The following is a 19,592-nucleotide window of genomic DNA, read 5'->3' on the forward strand; positions in this document are numbered from 1 at the left end:
TTTACCATTTACTTTTTGAAGTGAAATCATGATCCATTTATATTTTTTTTTATTATAATTTTGTATTATAATAAGTAAATAAAATTTATGAAATAATTCAAATTATAATTTGAAGTTTGACTAAACATGAAAGAATTCGTGACATAAGCAATTTATAATCGATGTTTAAGATTGTTTCACACATTTTTGCTGAAAAAGAAATTAAATTATAACAAATTATTTAGAGTATTTTTTACATCAATTAAAACACTTTTTATTTAAAATTAAAATAGGATAAAAGTATTCTCCCAAATTTGGGAGTTGCTGTTATCCTAATCAGTATACATAACCCCTCTCATATTCATTTAAAAGAAAATGCCTTTCAAAAAAGATTTACGACTTTTGTTGAAGCCTTACTATTTTATAAATATTTTACTTAGTCTTTCATACATTATTTCCAAACGTATACCAATTGTTTGTAATTATGTATTCGCACAAGCTGAATGTGAACTTGATGGAGTAAGTCATTTAAATATAAAAATAGAAATATTATTAAGTTATTTGAATAGAATATATTTTATAGTAAATATATTTTTGTTTTAGAGAGAAACAGAAATACTATTTTTTCTCATGATAGTGATAATGATAAGAACACGAAAAACTGGAAGTGTAACTATGATAAGCTATTTATCATCCAGCTTTGTATATACTAAAGTTGCAAATCTGATTCTTTGGTTTTATGCAGATATTCGTATGGGAATAATATTTGCTATTATATTCATTTGTAAGTATTTATTTGATATAATAATTTTCAAATAAACATTATTATATAATTTAATAATTATAGTATGCGGTTTAATGTTTCCTGAACCAACATATCAAGGTCCAGAAAAGGTAACATATTTACGTGGTGCAAATGGATTACAAGAAGAACTTTACCGTGATACAAAAATCATTTGGTTAGTTGCATTCTATACAGCTTGGAATCCAGCTTGTGTTAACTTCGCACCAATATTCTCTGAACTTTCAGCAGAGTTCGTAATGATCAATCATTTATATATTATGAATAATTATATAATATTATATTAAAAATAATATTTTATAAATTTATAGATATGCTTTAGAAAATTTGAAATTCGGAAAAGTAGATATAGGTAGATATCCGGATGCTGCGCTAAAATATCATATTAGTGATGCTAGTACCAGCAAACAACTTCCTACCTTAATTTTATTTAAAGAAGGTAAAGAAATAGAAAGACGTCCACATGCAGATCATAAAGGAAAACTGATTAAATTTCTTTTTTCTTTGGTATGTATAACAATAGATTTTTAAATTTTTGAATGTATATATGTATATAAAAAAACTTGAATTATTTTTTAGGATAATATAAAGGCAGCTTTTGATCTAAATAATATTTATAGAGATTGTAAAAAAAATCCGATCAAAAAGAAGGAAAAAAAAATAGTAAAAACAAAGTGATCTAATCAGTATTTCCAAATATTGAAATGTTTACTATCATAGCACTGCCAATGCGATTTTAAATGAAGATTACTTTATATAGAATAATGGAGTTTAGAATAACCAATGTCTTGCGCAATTTCCATTTATAGCGAAACTGCAAATATTTTGTAAATATTCATTATATTTTCTATCATTATGTGTATTTTTAACTTCACTATAAGTAGATATTTCTTTATATATTCTAATTTATTGTATATAAATACTAATACACTATAAGATATTAGGTTAAGATATTAATTTATTAAATAGTTATATTAATTGAAATTAAATAAAACATAGAGCGCTATGTGTATAAATTATAATTTGTTGAAACCAAAGCAAAATTTCTAATTAAGTTAAACATAAATTATATGCAATATTGCAGTTTCGTTGAATAAACTGAGTAAAATTTTGTTGAAATAGATAATTGTAATAAATATTAAATATTTATATATTATAAAATTCAAGTATTTATACAATATACAATTGTGGATATATAATTTAGCATAAAATTTATCATACAGGTGGCCAAATGATCATGATATGTCCATGCATTGATTCTGGCAACCATTTTTGATAAGCTGATAAAAGAACTGAAATTTATAATGATAATTTCTTAATATCATTGTGATCATATTTATGTACGAAAAACATATACTTACAATTTCTATCTGCCTTCCAAGTTTCTAATAATTGTATTTTTGACATAATTCCATGAGATAATAATAGTTGCGTCATTTCTTGTGTTCGCGGAATTAATCTAAAATTCCATGTCAAATTATTAATTTTGAATTGTTTTATTTATTTTAACTCTATTTAAAATCTTACTTAGCCCATGCTTTGGTAATGCTTTGAGGAGTTGATAATAATGAAGAAACGAATTGTTTTAATTTTGGAAATACTTTTCCTTCTAAAAAAAAGCATGCAAACCATTTAACCCCATCTATGGATAATGGATATTCCATATCCATTATTGGTAATTTCCAACCTGCTCTTCCGAATGTTCCTGTTATACTACACATTATTTTTCCAGTTTCTGGATCATACCTTCATAAATTAAATAGTATAAGGAAATGTTTTGTTATAAAAAAAAAAATATAGATTTGTGTACCTTGGTGGTGGATTAGTCAAAGGATCTCCAAGCTGACATAGAGAAGGAGCAAATTTAGGAAGCCATTCTGATTCTATAGCTGTGACACCACGCATATACATTTTATTTGTTTCATATATTTCTTGATAAACTACCCACTCAGGACATATTTTTCGGAGAACACATGAGGAATGTAGAAATACTGGATCTTCCATATCTACAGTTCTAAAAATTATCTAATTATATATTTAAAATGATTAAATATTTAATAAAAAAAATATTTAATATCTTACTTATAGGCATATTTCCATTTAGCTTTATCTTGATCTTCATTAATCTCATCTGGCATCACTTTTTTTGCCACTTGATCAGTCATTCCTGCGAGAACTATTTGCCTGAGAAGTTTGGCTTCCATATCAACTGGAGGTTTCATCCTGAATTAAAATTCAAAATCATAGAAATAAATTTTTTAATAATGTAAATAAAAATAATTAAGCACTAAAAAAGTAATGAAAAACAAGAATATATATATAGAATCCCGATTTTCTGAGAATTTGAATTCTCTGTAGATGTTTCCTTTTTTTTTTTCTTATTATTTATTATACATACTGTGGATCAATGATGAGATTTAAATCTTGAATATTCAAATTAATTTCATTTGTTAGTTGCTGTCGGAGTTTTCGAATTTCCACAATGGCTTTATGTCGTAAACCATGCTCTTCACAAAAAGAAAATAATTTGCCTTTAGTTCCTGCATATTCTGCACTTCCTACAGCTCTGATTAAAACCATCAGATCACCTTTTTCATAGAATATTATATTTAATTAATTAATATATTTACATCTTATTATCATAATTTTTAAAAAATTTAAATCATGTACCAAGAAGTAAACTATTGCCGGTCCCAGCCCAAAAACGTTTTATTTGTAACCACTTATTCCGAGAATCAACATCTATATCAAATGTTTCCATAAATATCTCTTGAACAGAAAGCGCAGCCACCATACACACTGTGTATTGAAGAAGATTATGTTGATGAGACAAAGCTAACATTTTTCCATAACGAGGAGCAACAGGAAATGCAGCTATACTGCGACCAAGTGATGTTACTTTAGCACTATATAAATCTAAATAAAAAATAATTACAATGGATAAATAATAGATTATATTTTATTAATAAAGGATTATAACTATACCTTTTTTTTCAATAGCTGGCTGTTCTAAAATTCCAAGTATTATTAGTCTTTTTTCAGCCATTTTTAATTGTGTAGCATCTGGTGGTGTTGGAAAAGGAAAATTTACAACCTTATCAATATTCATGATTTTCATTTGTAAAATTAAATCATCTACAGGTTTTCTTTGAATCTCTGATTGGCTAAACTGTTCAAAATGATCATTAAACATTGCTGAAGAATATAACCTGCAATTAATATTTATTAATAAAAAAATTATATTTTCTAATTATGAACTAATATTTCAAAATAAATAAATACCTATAACAATGTCCAGGACCAGTTCTACCAGCTCTTCCTGCCCGTTGATTAGCAGATGCCTTACTGGTATAGTAGACTTTGTATGTATTAACACCAGTTACTTTATCATACATTTTTATTTTACAACGTCCACAATCTATTACGTATTTTATATTAGGTATAGTTAAAGAAGTTTCTGCTACATTTGTGGATACCACACATAAACGATGACCTTCTGGAGGTGGTTCAAATACCTAAAGATAAAAATTATTTAATTCTTGTTAAATTCTCAATTGCTATTTTTATGAATTATAATATTTTTGAACTTTTAAATTACTCTTGCTTGTTTATGACTTGGAAGCAAAGAATACAATGGTAAAACCCATAATGGTTGTGCATTTATGCAAATCTTTGGATTAATCATATCTTCATCTTCACTTTCGTCTAATTGTTCTTCTTCATCATCTTCTGCAGCAATTAAATCTTCGTATGTATCATCAATAGGAATTACAGAATAACTAAAAAATTAGTGTATGATTATAAGATAATTGGGAATAAAGTTATATAATATGTAATAATTAATCATATAAAAAAATAAATATGTTTTATTACTCATCCAGATTAATGTTTGGTAGTTGAATGTGTTTTTTTTGACGTAATTTGTTATAACGAATAGCTTTTTTGTAACAAAAATCATTATCACTATCAATATTATCGTTTTTGTTATTATCATTTTTGTCTTGAATATCTTCTTTCTTTTTTGAAAAATCTTTATTTTCTGATTTTTCTATCTTTTTTGTAATTTCTTTCTTATTTCTTGTAGAAAAAGCTTGACGCAATTTCCGTACTACGAAATTTACCTCTCGTTGTCCTAAATTAATGATATATATTTTTAAAAAGAATATATTATAAAATTTATAAATAATTTGAAATTTTAAAGAATATACCTGTCAAAAATATTAAAATTCCACCATCAGGAAGTCGAGTATGTATTTTTATAGCTTTTTTTAAAGCATCAGAAATATAATTAATGCTTGTCGTTTTATTAAAATGTATTGTAACAGGAAATTGTCTTGATTCCACTGTTAATACGGGTGGTTTCATTTTAAATAATTTGTTATTTTCTACAAATTCTTCTACACGTAATGTAGCTGACATAATTATAAGTTTCAAAGAATTTTTTCTTTTATTCCGTAGTGGTACAATTCGTGATAATAATCCTATCAAAATATCAGTATATACACTACGTTCATGTGCTTCATCTAGAATAATTATCGAATATTTTGTCAATAAAAAATCCTAAAATATTAAAAATTCTGATTATAATTAATAAAGGATTCTATTCAATTTTTTTAAATAATTACATACACTTTGTATTTCCTTTAATAATACACCATCAGTCATAAACTTGATTTTTGTTTCAGGTGTAACATTTCCTTCAAAACGAATCAAGTAAGAAACTTCTTTTTCAGTAAGATTCATTTCTTGAGCAACACGTTTACTCATAGATATAGCTGCTACTCTTCTTGGTTCTGTAATTCCAATTAACTTTTCTTGAGCATAGCCAGCTTCATAGAGAAATTGTGGAACTTGCGTAGTTTTACCACTGCCTGTTTCACCTGTGATTATTACAACAGGATTTTCATTAATTACTTCCATTATAATTTGTTCTTCTGCTACTATTGGTAATTTTAATCTAGCTGCTTGAATTTCTGGTTTCCTTTGCAGCATTACAAACAGAGCAGACTTTTTTTCTATCAGTTGCTGTGGCTTTAAGGATTTTTTAGTTAAAGTGACTATTGATTTTTTTTCTTCTTCTATAGTATTTTTTGTTACATTTCCGTCTATGAGATCATTTTTTTTATTTGAAATATGCTCATTTTTTTCCTTTATTTTATTTTTTTCTAAAGACATAATATTTGTTGCATCTTCTTTCTGCTCATCTTCATTATTTTTTGTATCTGATTCTAATTCGCTATTACTAGATTCCTATAACAAATTACATTAACAATTAACAATATTAAATATTAACAATGTTAATATTTGATTTATTAGATGGTTATTAACTTACATCAAATCCAATAACATTTAGATCTGAAATTGTTTTTTCAATTACTTCTTTTTCTAAAATAGCTAATCTTTTTTTCTTGCTAGCTCTAATAGCATTTATAGGCATTTCTATTGTATCATTTTCATTTTTAATATTCGAATCAATTTTATATTCTTTAACAGATAATTCTGCTTCTCTAAAATGACGTTTTAATCCTTTAGTTTGTACACTTGTCAAAGATATATATTGTTTTAGTTCTTCTGGTGATGCTTGTACTTTTACTAATTCTTTTAGAAGTTCTGTTCTCTGTTAAAGTAAAAAAATAAAATAAAAATAATAAAATAATATAAAAAATAAAAATAAAAAAATAATATAAAAACAAATTTTATGCTCAATAACTTACCTGTAATTTTTTTTTCTTTTTTTCTATAACTTTTTCTAATTGTTTTCTACGTTTTTTAGATAATAATCGAGTAATAACAGTATTTTTAATTTTCTTTTTGGTTTTCCTCTTTTCATTCGGAAGAACTAATGCATTACAACTATCAAAATTATCTTCACGATGTATAATATCTATGGGAATCTAAAAAAGATTTTTTAAATATTTTTTTTTTTTCGTTTTTTTCGATAATATATTATATATATTATATAATATATTATATATATAGAAATACCTTTTTAGTCACAGAATTATCAATTATAACTTCTATATTATTTCTTGCTTTCCAATTATATTTTTTTCTTCCCATATTTATTTGTGTGAAAATTTTTCAACTAAAATAATATTATATAATTTCTTTTTTTAATATATTTTTACAATCATTATTTTCATATTTTATTTAGTTTTTATTTATACATATATTATATATATATATATGTGTATATATATATTACTTGAGTATAATTTTAACCACGTGTATAAATTAAGTGTCAACTAACATTGTTTATGAAAGAATACAGAAATAATTATCTGTAATCGACAATCAATATATCTACGAACTAATATTTTAATATTTAATATTTTAATTTATTTATTTTTTTGTGCTTCAAGAATATTTTTCATTTTCTTACCGTTTTAGTTGATGTTTTCAAAGCTAACATATAATAAAGGTAATTTAATACAGTACAATACAGTACAATACAGTACTTTACAATACTACTATATTATATTCCCAAAAATAAAACTATATTTTTTAAGTTTTTGAATTTAATAAAAATATATTTATTTAATTATATGAGATATATTTTGCGAAATCGTCATCTTAACTATAAATGATCCAGAAATATATTATAAAATCGAGAATATAATTCGAGAATAATTTATATATTTTTTTAATATTTATTTAATATTTATTTTAATATTTTTTTATTATTAAATTAAGATTTAATCTTCTACTTTAAAAAAGAAATGATAAAAATATAATATGATAAATAATTAATATTAATTAATTTTATCTCTTAAGTAATTGTAAAAAGATATTTTTCAAGAGATGGCGCTAATTCATAATTCTTACTCTCTTATTTTTTCTTTGAAAAAATATCTGTGATATTCAAAAGATGGCTTTGATAGTCAATTTTTATTCTATTTCTATTCTTTTCTTATTATTGACTCTCCTTATCTATATATTAGTTTTATTTACAGATGGTGCAAATTCTCATATTTATCTTACTTCCATCTTTATATTTATCCTAAATTTCATTTGTGATAAATTAATGAATATCAACAATAGATAAAGAAAAAAATATTATTTTCTAATAATTTCACAGGATGTCGCTGATACATTAAACATGTGATATTAAAAGACAATTTGTTTTGATAAGTCATTAATCTGTCATGAAATAATTAATTAAAGAAAAATGCGATTAATTTTTTAATTATATTGTGTAATTTTTTCTTTCTTTTCAAATATTAATATACATACTATTATGTGAATCTTAAAAACTTATCTTAAACTAGATTTTTAAACTAGTAATAAGTATTTCATATAGTGGAGGTTATGTTAATCAAAATTTATAATTAAATATATAATTAAAACTTTATATTAAATCTTAAATATAAGATATGGATACAGGAAATTCGAATGAAAATTTACATCCAATTTTAGAGACTCCTCCACGTGCTGAACGAGTAAGTTTTTGATATACTATCATAAATTTCAATTTTTCTGAATTCTTATATTATTTTCCAGAAAAGTACACGAGGATCGCGACAAAAAGGAGTAGATAGTGTAACAAAAAAATTTCTACGTAACTTTGACCCGGAACATAGTGAAAGAGAAAAACGAAAACTTCATCGACGATTGTATCAAGGTCACAAAAGACATGCTATGTATGATGAAAATGGAGTTTATACTCAAACAGGAGATGATCTTTGTGATTGTTTAAATTTAAATTGTGCTGGATGTCATTTTCCTTGTCCTAAATGCAATTCTCCTAAGTGTGGTCATGAATGCAGGTATGATATTAAAAAATTACTTTATTTTTTAAATGTTAAAAATAAGTTTTTTATTAGGAATAATCGTAAGTGGACATATGAATCCATAGAAAATGAAGGAAGCGATGTCATCATAAAAAATCCATTACTGAAAGAAACTTGAAGTTCAAAAATGAAATCAGTGTTTTAATTAAATAATTATAACGTTAGTGATAATATTATTTTTATAAGAAACACTTTATGGCTGTGCTATGCAAGAACTTTATTATCAATTTTTCACCAAGCTATATACTTATATTTATTTTCAATTTTATTAGCATTATACATTACAATTATAATAATTAGAATATAAAAAATGATATATAAGAATATCTATATCTTCTATTTCTTTATAATATTATAACTTTATAACTTTTAAATTAATATCCCTTGTTAAAATCTCTTTTGGATGCATGTAGAATTTTAAGAATTTTAATGCATCTGACATTAGGCTTACCATTCCTGTTCAAAATGAATCCAGCATATATTTCAGCAAAAAGTCAAGGAAAAACTATTCTAAAATATTCTGTAAAAACAAGAAAGATTGAAAACGCATAGTCAATGATGCACGTGCATGTTCACAAATACACGAATATGCTATTGATTTTCCGCGGTACTTTTGGCATAGTGCGCACGTACCTAACGCACATACACACATTCAACTGGCGGAGTAGGGTGAGTCCCGGTGCGGAGGGCGTGCGTTTCGTTTTCCTTTGAGATCGTGAAAGTTTACAGCAGCGAGCAGCCGAAGATAGAGTGCTACGAATATGCTTATTCTGTGGCCATTGAAAATCGAACGTAATATTTGTCAATCGATTATTTGGTAATCAACAATCGTGATTAAAGTATTGGATATTGGATAGTAATTATCCGAACATTGACACGAGACGAACATTCTCAAGCCAATTGTTATTATCCTAATTCTTGAAAGGATTCACGTTGCTTCTTCCTTTGGAGTGGAAGAAGATTCTTTATATTTTAACAAGAATTACATTTGAACGCGGTTTTTATCATTATTTTTTAAATTAAAAAAGAAAAATTGAGAAGTGCATCAAGAAAATTAACATTTTTTCTAGGAATAATATAATTTACCGGAGATCTAAGTGACTTGAAGAAAAAAAAGCGCACGACAGTGTCGTCTGCTATACAAGGTTCATCAAATACTTTATTATCTGCAGACCTTCCGCATCATCGGGTCAATACGATCGAGATCTTATCATCTAATGCGTGACGCGTCGACATTTAACCGTGGTCGTGGTTCAGTAATCGGTTACGTATATTTTCAGAATATACCTCTGTTATGTGTTTATACTGATTATTTATTTTTTATTTAATTTTTTTTAAACAATTTTGGAAATGATCAAATGATGGAAATGATAACAATTAATCAAATATTGATACAAGTTTCTTAAATTGGTTTATAATACTATAATCATTGATCTCTATGTGAATATTCTAGTGAAAATCTTGTTTGATAACGATGACAAGAGTCTCGAGTCTCAAACATCACTTGTTGAATATATACACATGTAGAGGGATGATTACGGGTTATAAGAGGATTATGAAGTGGCATTTATACCAAGTCGTCGGTTTTTTTCAGCGATCAAACATCACAATATTAAGAAAATGATAATAATATATATTTATTATAGAAGTTAAAAATTATATTAATAAATTATAAAGATAAAAAAAAGAATGTAAATCAATAATTTGACGTTAAATTTTTTGAATTTATTAAATTGACGTCAATTAAAGATTTATTATTATGATAATTTTATTGTTGTCCAAAATAATTTGCTTTATACAATCAATTAGTAATCATCACATTCTCATGGAAATCGAATAAAAAAAATATATTAATCAATGTAAATAATCAGCAGAGGTGTAAAAAAAAAAAAAAAAAATATTAAAAAAATGAAAAAAACAGCAGGGGGGTAAAAAAAAAAAAAAATATTAAAAAAATGAAAAAAACAGCAGGGGGGTAAAAAAAAAAAAAAAAATAAGAGAACTATAGAATGGCGGAGGGTTGTTGCAACTTTTATGCAAAATCCATGGATTTTCAAATCAATTTCGTTTTTGTACGTTATGCATGACAGATAAATTTATACTGAAGAGACCCCGGTTAACGGGGGTTAACATCATCGGGACGGCAGATGTCAGAATGCCAGAGCAGAGCAATGATTACCGCGTGGTGGTGTTTGGAGCGGGTGGTGTTGGCAAGAGCTCTCTCGTATTGCGTTTCGTGAAAGGAACCTTTCGTGAATCTTATATACCTACTATCGAAGATACATATAGACAGGTAAGTCTAAAAAAAAAACATAAATCCTATATACATATAGTACTATATCCTATAGTACTTTGTATAATGAACTCTTATCTTGCATAAAGATTAATAAAAAAATTTTTAAATTTATTATTTTTTTTTTATTAAATATACTTTACTATTATGTGTAAAAAAAATATATGTCATTATATATATATAAAATTAAAGATTATAAAAAAATTATAAATTTACCAATTTTTTTTATATAATTTTACAAATATAGAATGAATTTTTGTCATATATTTCATTTTCAAAAAAATTACGTTCTAATATTTATAGTATCTATATTTATAAATGCGAGATCAATGTGATTATACTTGCGAATTTTATTTTTAATTAATTAATTATTTCCAGGATACCATTATAAACAAAGTTTATTATTTTTTTTAAAGTAGAAAATTGTTTTGATTCCTAATTTCAATGCATTTTATATGACAATTTTTGTATTTCTCATTTAAATTGATTTTGTAATCCTATGTTTCAAAGTGATTATGTAAAATTTTTAACCGAAATAGAATTAGATTGGATAGGGAAATAATAAATATATATCGTATATGATAATAAATTTTTTAGATCAGATAAATAACAGGAATTTTCGTGACGTAAATTGCTGACGCTTCGTTGATGATTCATACATAATGCAAGATTATTGTTTTAATTTAATCGCTCATTTTCAAATTATTATCTTATTCTGTAATTATAATAAAATTTACATGAAATTGAATCGCAATTAAGTAATCGATTTTCTCTTTCAATTCTTTTTGTTTCTTTTATTCGTATTTAAATATATATGTTTTTAATGTTTAAATATTTTTAATTTGAATATCTTTTTATTGTTTAATAATTAACAATATTTTTTTCTTCGTAAATATTTAAGAACATAAAGGATACTTTTAGCTTATACATTTTCATTTTACTCTATGTTGTATATCATAAATATTAATTAAAATTTGTTTTTATCAACTTTAACAAAAATATTATAGATTGCGCAGTAATTGGAATTGCATAATCGTTCGATTAGTCAATAATTCAATTTATCGACAGTTTCGTTCAATTGATTTTTCGCTGATACCGATCGAAATTGTAATAGATTTAAATTATTTTCTAATCAATTCTTGCAATATTAGTTTCAAGCACATTGGAATTACTGAAGAAGTTTTGAAAAGAAAAAAAGTATAAAAGCTTCGTTGGTGAAATTGTTGAGACCTGTGCTGTGTGTGCGACGAGAAGCGTGACAAAGAATAAATAAATAATGAAATGGGACGATTATGATACGATATTTCAGGTGATAAGCTGCAATAAAAATATATGCACGCTTCAAATTACCGACACAACGGGGTCTCATCAGTTTCCCGCGATGCAGCGGCTTTCTATAAGTAAAGGTCATGCCTTCATCCTCGTATATTCGGTGTGCTCACGGCAAAGCCTCGAGGAATTACGACCAATCTGGGCCATTATTAGAGAACTTAAAGGGCAGGATATATCACAGATACCTATAATGTTGGTAAGACCTATTTTTTAACATGAATTTTCAATTGATACGTAGAGATTTTTAAGTTTAAAAAATCTTTCATCGATATACGGAAATATTACAAAGAAAATATAAAAATTTATTATAAATAATATCGATGATCTTATCAATTAATTATTTTCTATCGATAATCTTAATGACTTTCAAATATATTGTAAAAAACTTCTTTTAGTCGTTTTCTTTAAACTTACTTTACTTTAATTTTCGAATTATTCAAAAAAACTTTTGATGCTATTAAGATCGACGAAGAGAGCGATAATATATATATTATTAATATTATTAAATTTTTTAATAATATAAGTGATATAATAATAAAAACTATTCAAAAGAATTTTAATAATTTTTTATATAAATTTTATTTTTTAATTATAAATAAAAAAATAACAAATTTATGATTTGATTTTTCGATTCGATTCTTTTAATTATTTAACAGGTTGGAAACAAATGTGATGAGAGTCCATCAGTGCGTGAAGTATCGATGAGCGAGGGTGCAGCAGAAGCCGCGAATTGGGGTTGTGGTTTTTTGGAAACATCTGCCAAGACGAATCATAACGTGAACGCCTTGTTCCGTGATCTATTGATGCTCGAAAAAAATAGATCAGTATCGTTACAGCCTGTACAAAGTAACAACGCGATCAGTCTGAAGGAGAAATGCTGCGTAATGTAACGAGCCGAAAGTGGAACAAGAAGAATAAGAAGTTGCAATACAGACGCATTTTCGACAGGCGACAAGAAGCTAAAAAAATGACAAAAGTAACAAGTCGTCGTTGTTGTCATTCTTTTGACCCGGCATAACATCGGCCACGGTAGTCTCGACACGACCAGTAATTAATATAGGTTAGATTTGTGTTAATAAAAAAGGGATGATAGATATCCTAGAAGGCTACGTGTCGTACAGGGTATATCTAAAATACTCTTTGTTCATTAAGAAACTTATTCTTGCGCTAAAAAAGTAATTTTTTGAAACGTTTCGAATTCAATTCTTCAAATGATTGTATATTGTAATGTTATGTTCGTAAGAGACAAATGCAAATCGATTGTTCATACGAAAGTCGATTCGAAATATTAAGATTATTTTTAGTCTCTTTCTAACGAAACGTTACTCCATCGACAATTTTTTTCAATTTTGATACAGAGTAATGTACTTGGTCTCCTAGATTTCACAAGACCAACGATAAATACGCGTTTTTTTACATGGGATTCGCGATTCACATATATACAATATACATCTCATCATTCTTTCATGCAGTGATTTGTGAATCGCGATTCATGTATAATACGCATTCAAACGTATGGAGAATCATCCGATGCAATATTTAATTTCGCAGCATTATTCAATTTACTACGTAATAAGCGATTTTTAATTATTTTAACTATACTTCGAAAAAAAATCAGCAGCGGCAAATCAATCGAGGATACGCGAAATCTGAATCTGAATTTTACGAGAATCATCGTTTGAATATTTTCATAAGTGTATGATGAATATCCGTCATATATGAATCATGATTCACGAATCGTCATATAAAAAAAGGCGATTATTTTATACTAGTAAGCTCGTTACATTTTGGCTTTCATCCGTTTGGCTATGTCGAGTTTACTATGCAAGAGGCGTGATTATTTGAACCGGCAATAACCGATCTTTATATTAAGAACCAACACCAAAAAACGATTTTACATGCCCAATGAAACAAAATGGATTTTTCCTGAAAGAGTAACCGGTACAAAATTGTAATAATGAATATATAAGAGATATACTGAATATGATTCAAAAAATAATATGCTCTTTCACGAAAATCTTCCAAGATCGCTGTCTGAGACTACTGCGATCATTAATTTTGGGACCGGTGTCGCACAAGTTTCTTCAGCTAGGAATATAGCATAAGGGGGAACATGCGAACAAGAAACAACAAAATTAGGTAAAAGTTGTTACAAGATTGGTTTTTGTTGAATAGTTGTAAGGTTTTTGTAACGATGCTAATTAGGATTTATTACGTCACGTTGATATAAACATATACACAAATAAACACACACACACACGCACACATAAATACACAGAGATGAACAGAGAAGTTTATGTATTTACATGTACACGTACAAGGTTCATTAGGCATCACGCGTTTTCCGTGTTGACTCATATTTTAGTGTTTTCCTCCTGTATGTTATATACAGACGTAGGTTTGTTAGTGTTTGCGAGGAAACGTTAATTAAAGGGACTCGCCGCGAAGAGCTCGTTTGTTCCTCGACTCGAGTTTTGTTCATCTTGCTACTCGCGTTTATTGTTATAAAAGAGGTACCTAGATTAGGTTTGGGCAAAATTTTCAATCTAAATATCAGATTTTCAGAATTATTATACGTATCATTAATATAAAACATGAAGCTATAGCTATTTATAAATTTCATTTTGAGGCACAATGATTTTTAATCAATTTCTATTGATAATATTTGATGAATAAAAAAAATAGAAAGTTTGAAAAAATCTTCGGTTTAGAATATATAGGAAGTATTCATAGATATAACATCGAATTTGAAAATAAGTGACATTAAATTTAAATTAGATTTTTAAAATTGGATTAGATTCTAATTTTGGTAATATTTGAATCTATGTTTAGTTTAGATTATAGTTGAGATTTAGTTAGACTTCAAAAGTTTTCTAATCTTAGAACTAGTGTTTTTGAATTTGTATTTTGATATTATGAAATACTATCAGAAAATATAATGGTCGATGAAGAATATTTATCCCTAATACCTATATATATATATATATATATACACACACGTGTATACAAAATTTAACTTAATAGTACATTTTATAATAAACTTTTTTTTTTTTTTTTACAGAAGAATAGCTGAATTCTATTAATCTATCAATTTGAAAAATTTGCTCAGACTCCACCTCGATTTTGTTGGAGCCATTATTACAATTTTCTTTATATTTAATTCTTATTCGATGCCGTCTCTGCATTGTAAGATTTTCTTTTATTTAAGAAATGGAGACACGAGTGGATGAAAATATAAATTCTAATTTGACCATTAGAATATCTGCGTTGCTCGCTTTCTGTGAACATCAACGAATAATGATTCCAGCCACTTTTTACGCAGTCAATTTTCTTGTCTACTCGTGCCCATATGTTCAATCATAGCTTTAAAGGACGAACAGTGTATTCTCTACTCAGTCCGACATATTATTGGGATTAATGAAAGCGAATATTATCCCGTCGATATTACAATAGACAAAGTATCAGTGTCATTACTATGATCATTATTATTACTAACGGTTATTTCACGAAAGGGATACATATATCTTATATTGTATCTTGAGCATACGAGCATATACGTGAGTGCACCATTTTAGAAACGAGGGCGGTTTCACGTCAATTCACTTATATTTCAAGATTTACATTATAGCACAAATCTAATTTTATAACTTATAAATAAAGAAAATTAATTTAAATTCAATTATTATTTAACTATATTAAATTTTTTTTTTTTAATATTGTACATAGTTGAAAAGATGGGAAAAATTTGTTCAGTGTTGCTTTAATTTCTTGATGACATGATGCATACATGCATATGTGCATACATGCATTAGCTCATCTATATGTGAATGTATGCATACATATATATGTTCACTGTTATATTTAGATACAAGGTTAAATAGAGTTTAGTCAAAGGCGAATCTGACCTTATGAAATCGACCCTCAGCAAGCTAAAAGATGAGAAAAAAGAAGATAAATTAGGAGGAGGAAAAACGAAGAAAACACACATACACACACATGCGAATTAAAAATCGGTAAATCATATTCTATGATTTTTTCGGGGCCATACACAATTGATGTAATTTATAAAAATTGTGAGCTTCTTCCGCGTAATCGTAGATCAATTTTTATTCTTTTTATATTATTTGTAAAAATTTGCAATCATAATTTTTAATTTAATCCTTTTTTAATCACGATTAATATTTAAAATTACATTTTTATCTTATCGAAGATTCACAATACAATTTTCTATCTGCACTGGAAATCAGTGCTCCTTTTACGAATATTGATGAACAATTTTGTAGAACAATTTTATCGAGAAATTGCGAAATTATGCTTCTTTTTATACTTCGAATTGATAAAATTCGTGATTTTCAAAGGATTAATTTCGAAGCTTTCTGGTGATATAAACAATTATGTTGTAACGAAGATTTTCTTCAGTGAAATCGCATATGTACTATGTCCTCGTTCGAAGAGTGCGCGTTTTTGTTTGCGCATGCGCCGATCACGCACTCTGTGATTTTGAAAAGTTTATACGCGCCAAGCAGAATAACGTACACGTATAAATTGAGAGCATCAATTTTTTATCGTGTTATGATTGCTAAGGCACGCACGACCATGAAACATAGAAATCACGATGGATCTCTTACGATATTACGCTTTATTTTTTATTATGTCTATATGAATGTCCAATGTACCTTGATATTTCATAATCCAATCGAAGTTATTATTCGAAGACGAAAAGAATTAGAACAATTTTATAGAAGTTGAATTTGATCAAATGATTTGATAAAAAGTTATAAAAGTATAGATAACATTAATATCAGATGCATTTATTATAGAAATTTATAGATATAAATAATATATAAGAAACCTATAAGTTTCAGATCGATTAAAATATTTGATTAAATTTTTATATGAAAAATAGGAAATAATGGGGAATACATTATGAATGCAGCATGCAAATATAAATACGAATGGAATATTATTCTATTAAAATTATATTTAAAATTATAAAAATATAAATAGTATACAAAAAGTAACCAAAAATTTTCAATAACTTTATCAATTTCTTTTTTATAATGTTATAGAGATTAAGTGCATATTTGTGTGCGAAATAGTCGAGTTCCATTCCGAAATATTTATCTATTCGATTTTTCTTCAATAATTTTTTTCTATAGATTAATCTCAATGAACTTATGGAGAAGGGGAAAATATTTTAGTGTGATATTGACTGAGTTTCATCACTTAAAATAAATTAATAATCATTGTAGAAAATTAAAAAAAGATAAAGACAAAAGATATTAAAATTCGTCTTCGAATATCGAAGTTTTTCGAAATCTTTGGAATGTGAAGAAGAGAGGGAGGTCGTTCGTGCCAAATTTCGAAAAGAATAAATACGTTGTCGTTATTTACAGGAATTTACCTATTTAGGCTTAAGCTTGTTGTTAAGTGATATGATCGATTTTAAAACACGCATTCTCTCTTGATATCATATTCGTACCTTCTCGTTACTTTTTTAAAGAAGGGAAGAAAGGATATTAAGGATGTCAATGACCATGTGAAAAACAGCTAATGCTTGTCCACACTTTGCTTCCTGCAGAAATTCAGTGTAAACGAAGAGAGAAGGAATATTTAATGAATTATAAAAAAATATGGTTGAATCGAAGGTGGGGGGGAGGAGGGGGAGGAAGAGAAAAAGAGAAGTAAAATTAAAAAAAATAAAAAAAAAAAACCAACATAATGTAAGTCTGTGATTGATTTGAAAATAATATCAACGAAGTTTTACCATATCAACAAATAGTCATATCAATAATTTATCATATCCATATACATATACTCAGGTTAAACTAAAAAAAAAAAAAAAAAAAAAAAAAAAAAAAGGGGTAGAAAAAGGAATAACAAGAATAGTGGAATGTAGAGAGGAAAGAAAATAAAAAATTAAAAAAAAAAAAAAAGAAAAAAGAAAAAGCTCGAGCGTAAAAAAAAAAAAGAGATATAGAGAAGTCTACATTTAATTGGTAAACTCTCCCACCTTTGACAGTCGTAATTTTTCGACAAAAACGAAGGAATCACATATCATGGCTGCACATTCCATATATTCGTGGGAAGTGCGATTAGAATGGCACAAAGAATGTTTTAATACTTAGTGAAACAAAGAAGAAATGAAGAAAATGAAACGTATGATATCGAGAATGATAGATTTATTGTTGCGACAGCTCGTTTATTATTAATGTTCAGACTCCAAAGTCGTTTAACCGGCTACGAATCTGTACTCGTGAAAAAAATGAAAAAAAAAAAAAAAAAAAAAAAGATAAAACTGCGAATTATACAATCTTGATTCTTGACGATAAATTTTTTCTCTACAACCACATTTTTCTTCTCTCCAATTCCTATCCTGGCTATTTTCTTTCGTTACATCGTCATAAGTATTATTTTATCTTTGTTATTTATATACAATTTTTATTACATACAGATTTATTTTTTAAAAAAAATTCAAATATATTTTCATTACTTTCTTTTATTTTCAGAATGATAGATTTCATTTCAGATTTTATTTCAATTATTCATTATTTATTATTTCTAATGAATTTTTTATCCATTTATTATTTTAACTTTGTTACATCGCTCAAAGATCGAATCGTTATCGTTAATAAAATCGATCGATATTGTTAATAAAAATATTAAAAGAATTTTAGAAAACTGAAAATTTAAATTTTTAAACTTATTAAAGATATAAAAGAATCATTAATATCTCTCATTTCAATTTTTTTATATTTATATTAAAGATCAACATTAAAAATTTCAACTTCTATGCATACTTTGAAATTTAATTAATAGAAGAAAAAGAGTAAAAGAGTTGCATCGAGATTAAAATCGTAGTATTTTGGATCGATTGCTAAGGGATGATTTTATGCACCGTATATATAAAAGCCAGAAGGTATTTTTACCTTGGAGAATGAGACGTTTCGTTACTACCCATGTCCAAGGAAGTGTCAGTGGATCTACTTAGAAAGTCGCAGAAGCCAGAAGTGACCCGGTAGGAGTGGCGGAAAAGAACAAACATTGGCGGGCCAATCGTGAAGAAAGGGTGGTCCTATGAATGTTTATCTTGTTGTTCCTTCGGAGGGATGCTGGAATCACTGCAAAGCCCGATAACGTGTAAGTATATGGTGCAGAGCCAATCGCGCGATACCATGGAAAAATCCAAATGTTGCTGAAGATTAGAACGAAAATTCTTTCAGCTCGCTTTCCATTCAGTCGTCCATCAACAATTGTCCTGTCTCCAGTTAATTTTCCATTTATTATATTCCATTTCTGTTAGATAAATTGAAACAAATAAATCTGTGAATCGTTATCATCATTATTAGTGAATGATTAATAAAAAAAAATTAATAAAAAAAAAAAAAAAAAAAAA

At 26.7% G+C, this 19,592-nt stretch overlaps 5 protein-coding genes across 8 annotated transcripts in view; 3 read left to right on the forward strand and 2 right to left on the reverse strand.

Annotated features, from left to right (window-relative positions):
• Positions 1-256: 256 nt before the first annotated feature.
• LOC102677774 (thioredoxin-related transmembrane protein 2 homolog) lies at positions 257-1,980 on the forward strand. The gene is made up of 5 exons (XM_006607488.2): positions 257-498; positions 583-763; positions 827-1,013; positions 1,093-1,288; positions 1,361-1,980. Exons 1-5 carry the CDS (start codon positions 355-357, stop codon positions 1,457-1,459), a joined length of 807 nt encoding a protein of 268 aa, XP_006607551.1. The 5' UTR covers positions 257-354; the 3' UTR covers positions 1,460-1,980.
• Positions 1,913-6,841, reverse strand: LOC102677644 (probable ATP-dependent RNA helicase kurz). Of its 2 annotated transcripts, XM_031515447.1 has the most exons (17): positions 6,767-6,841; positions 6,496-6,675; positions 6,114-6,398; positions 5,411-6,031; positions 4,990-5,341; positions 4,655-4,913; positions 4,380-4,560; positions 4,064-4,296; positions 3,767-3,990; positions 3,452-3,697; positions 3,180-3,369; positions 2,864-3,004; positions 2,592-2,795; positions 2,469-2,527; positions 2,309-2,390; positions 2,143-2,240; positions 1,913-2,073 (listed from the first exon to the last, which is right to left on the reverse strand). In XM_031515447.1, exons 1-17 carry the CDS (start codon positions 6,839-6,841, stop codon positions 1,997-1,999), a joined length of 3,507 nt encoding a protein of 1,168 aa, XP_031371307.1. In that variant the 3' UTR covers positions 1,913-1,996. The 2 variants fall into 2 exon arrangements, with proteins under 2 accessions (XP_031371307.1, XP_006607550.1); XM_006607487.2 differs by having other exon boundaries at positions 2,309-2,527.
• A 933-nt stretch (positions 6,842-7,774) lies between these two features.
• On the forward strand, positions 7,775-8,897 carry LOC102677910 (ARL14 effector protein). Its single transcript, XM_006607489.1, has 3 exons — positions 7,775-8,220; positions 8,282-8,547; positions 8,605-8,897. Exons 1-3 carry the CDS (start codon positions 8,155-8,157, stop codon positions 8,687-8,689), a joined length of 417 nt encoding a protein of 138 aa, XP_006607552.1. The 5' UTR covers positions 7,775-8,154; the 3' UTR covers positions 8,690-8,897.
• A 51-nt stretch (positions 8,898-8,948) lies between these two features.
• On the forward strand, positions 8,949-14,431 carry LOC102679040 (GTP-binding protein Di-Ras2). Of its 3 annotated transcripts, none has more exons than XM_006607500.2 (5): positions 8,949-9,568; positions 9,642-9,716; positions 10,662-10,864; positions 12,174-12,392; positions 12,853-14,431. In XM_006607500.2, exons 3-5 carry the CDS (start codon positions 10,727-10,729, stop codon positions 13,084-13,086), a joined length of 591 nt encoding a protein of 196 aa, XP_006607563.1. In that variant the 5' UTR covers positions 8,949-9,568; positions 9,642-9,716; positions 10,662-10,726; the 3' UTR covers positions 13,087-14,431. The 3 variants fall into 3 exon arrangements, with proteins under 3 accessions (XP_006607563.1, XP_006607564.1, XP_031364298.1); XM_006607501.2 differs by having other exon boundaries at positions 8,949-9,388; XM_031508438.1 differs by lacking the exons at positions 8,949-9,568; positions 9,642-9,716 and having other exon boundaries at positions 10,562-10,864.
• Positions 14,432-15,237: 806 nt separating this feature from the next.
• Positions 15,238-19,592, reverse strand: part of LOC102678141 (nucleoporin Nup35) — a 15,428-nt gene continuing 11,073 nt past the window's right edge. Inside the window, exon 4 of the mRNA XM_006607491.2 lies at positions 15,238-15,358. Coding sequence (XP_006607554.1) covers positions 15,276-15,358 — 83 coding nt within the window. The 3' untranslated portion in view covers positions 15,238-15,275. The remainder of the gene's footprint in view (positions 15,359-19,592) is intronic.

The sequence above is a fragment of the Apis dorsata genome, unplaced genomic scaffold (genome assembly GCF_000469605.1).
Source record: "Apis dorsata unplaced genomic scaffold, Apis dorsata 1.3 scaffold_5, whole genome shotgun sequence".
NCBI lineage: Eukaryota > Metazoa > Arthropoda > Insecta > Hymenoptera > Apidae > Apis > Apis dorsata.

What these genes read in the sequence shown, in the direction of transcription:
- LOC102679040 (XM_031508438.1), top strand. Translation starts at nt 10,655, where the DNA reads ATGACAGATAAATTTATACTGAAGAGACCCCGGTTAACGGGGGTTAAC. An exon ending in TCGAAGATACATATAGACAG is followed by an intron (nt 10,865 to 12,173) that starts GTAAGTCTAAAA and finishes ACGATATTTCAG; the next exon opens with GTGATAAGCTGCAATAAAAA. An exon ending in CACAGATACCTATAATGTTG is followed by an intron (nt 12,393 to 12,852) that starts GTAAGACCTATT and finishes ATTATTTAACAG; the next exon opens with GTTGGAAACAAATGTGATGA.
- LOC102677910 (XM_006607489.1), top strand. Translation starts at nt 8,155, where the DNA reads ATGGATACAGGAAATTCGAATGAAAATTTACATCCAATTTTAGAGACT. An exon ending in CTCCTCCACGTGCTGAACGA is followed by an intron (nt 8,221 to 8,281) that starts GTAAGTTTTTGA and finishes ATTATTTTCCAG; the next exon opens with AAAAGTACACGAGGATCGCG. An exon ending in AAGTGTGGTCATGAATGCAG is followed by an intron (nt 8,548 to 8,604) that starts GTATGATATTAA and finishes GTTTTTTATTAG; the next exon opens with GAATAATCGTAAGTGGACAT.
- LOC102677774 (XM_006607488.2), top strand. Translation starts at nt 355, where the DNA reads ATGCCTTTCAAAAAAGATTTACGACTTTTGTTGAAGCCTTACTATTTT. An exon ending in ATTTGCTATTATATTCATTT is followed by an intron (nt 764 to 826) that starts GTAAGTATTTAT and finishes TAATAATTATAG; the next exon opens with TATGCGGTTTAATGTTTCCT. An exon ending in TTAAATTTCTTTTTTCTTTG is followed by an intron (nt 1,289 to 1,360) that starts GTATGTATAACA and finishes ATTATTTTTTAG; the next exon opens with GATAATATAAAGGCAGCTTT.
- LOC102677644 (XM_006607487.2), bottom strand. Translation starts at nt 6,841, where the DNA reads ATGGGAAGAAAAAAATATAATTGGAAAGCAAGAAATAATATAGAAGTT. An exon ending in AATTTTAATATTTTTGACAG is followed by an intron (nt 4,914 to 4,989) that starts GTATATTCTTTA and finishes TCATTAATTTAG; the next exon opens with GACAACGAGAGGTAAATTTC. An exon ending in GGTCCTGGACATTGTTATAG is followed by an intron (nt 3,991 to 4,063) that starts GTATTTATTTAT and finishes TATTAATTGCAG; the next exon opens with GTTATATTCTTCAGCAATGT.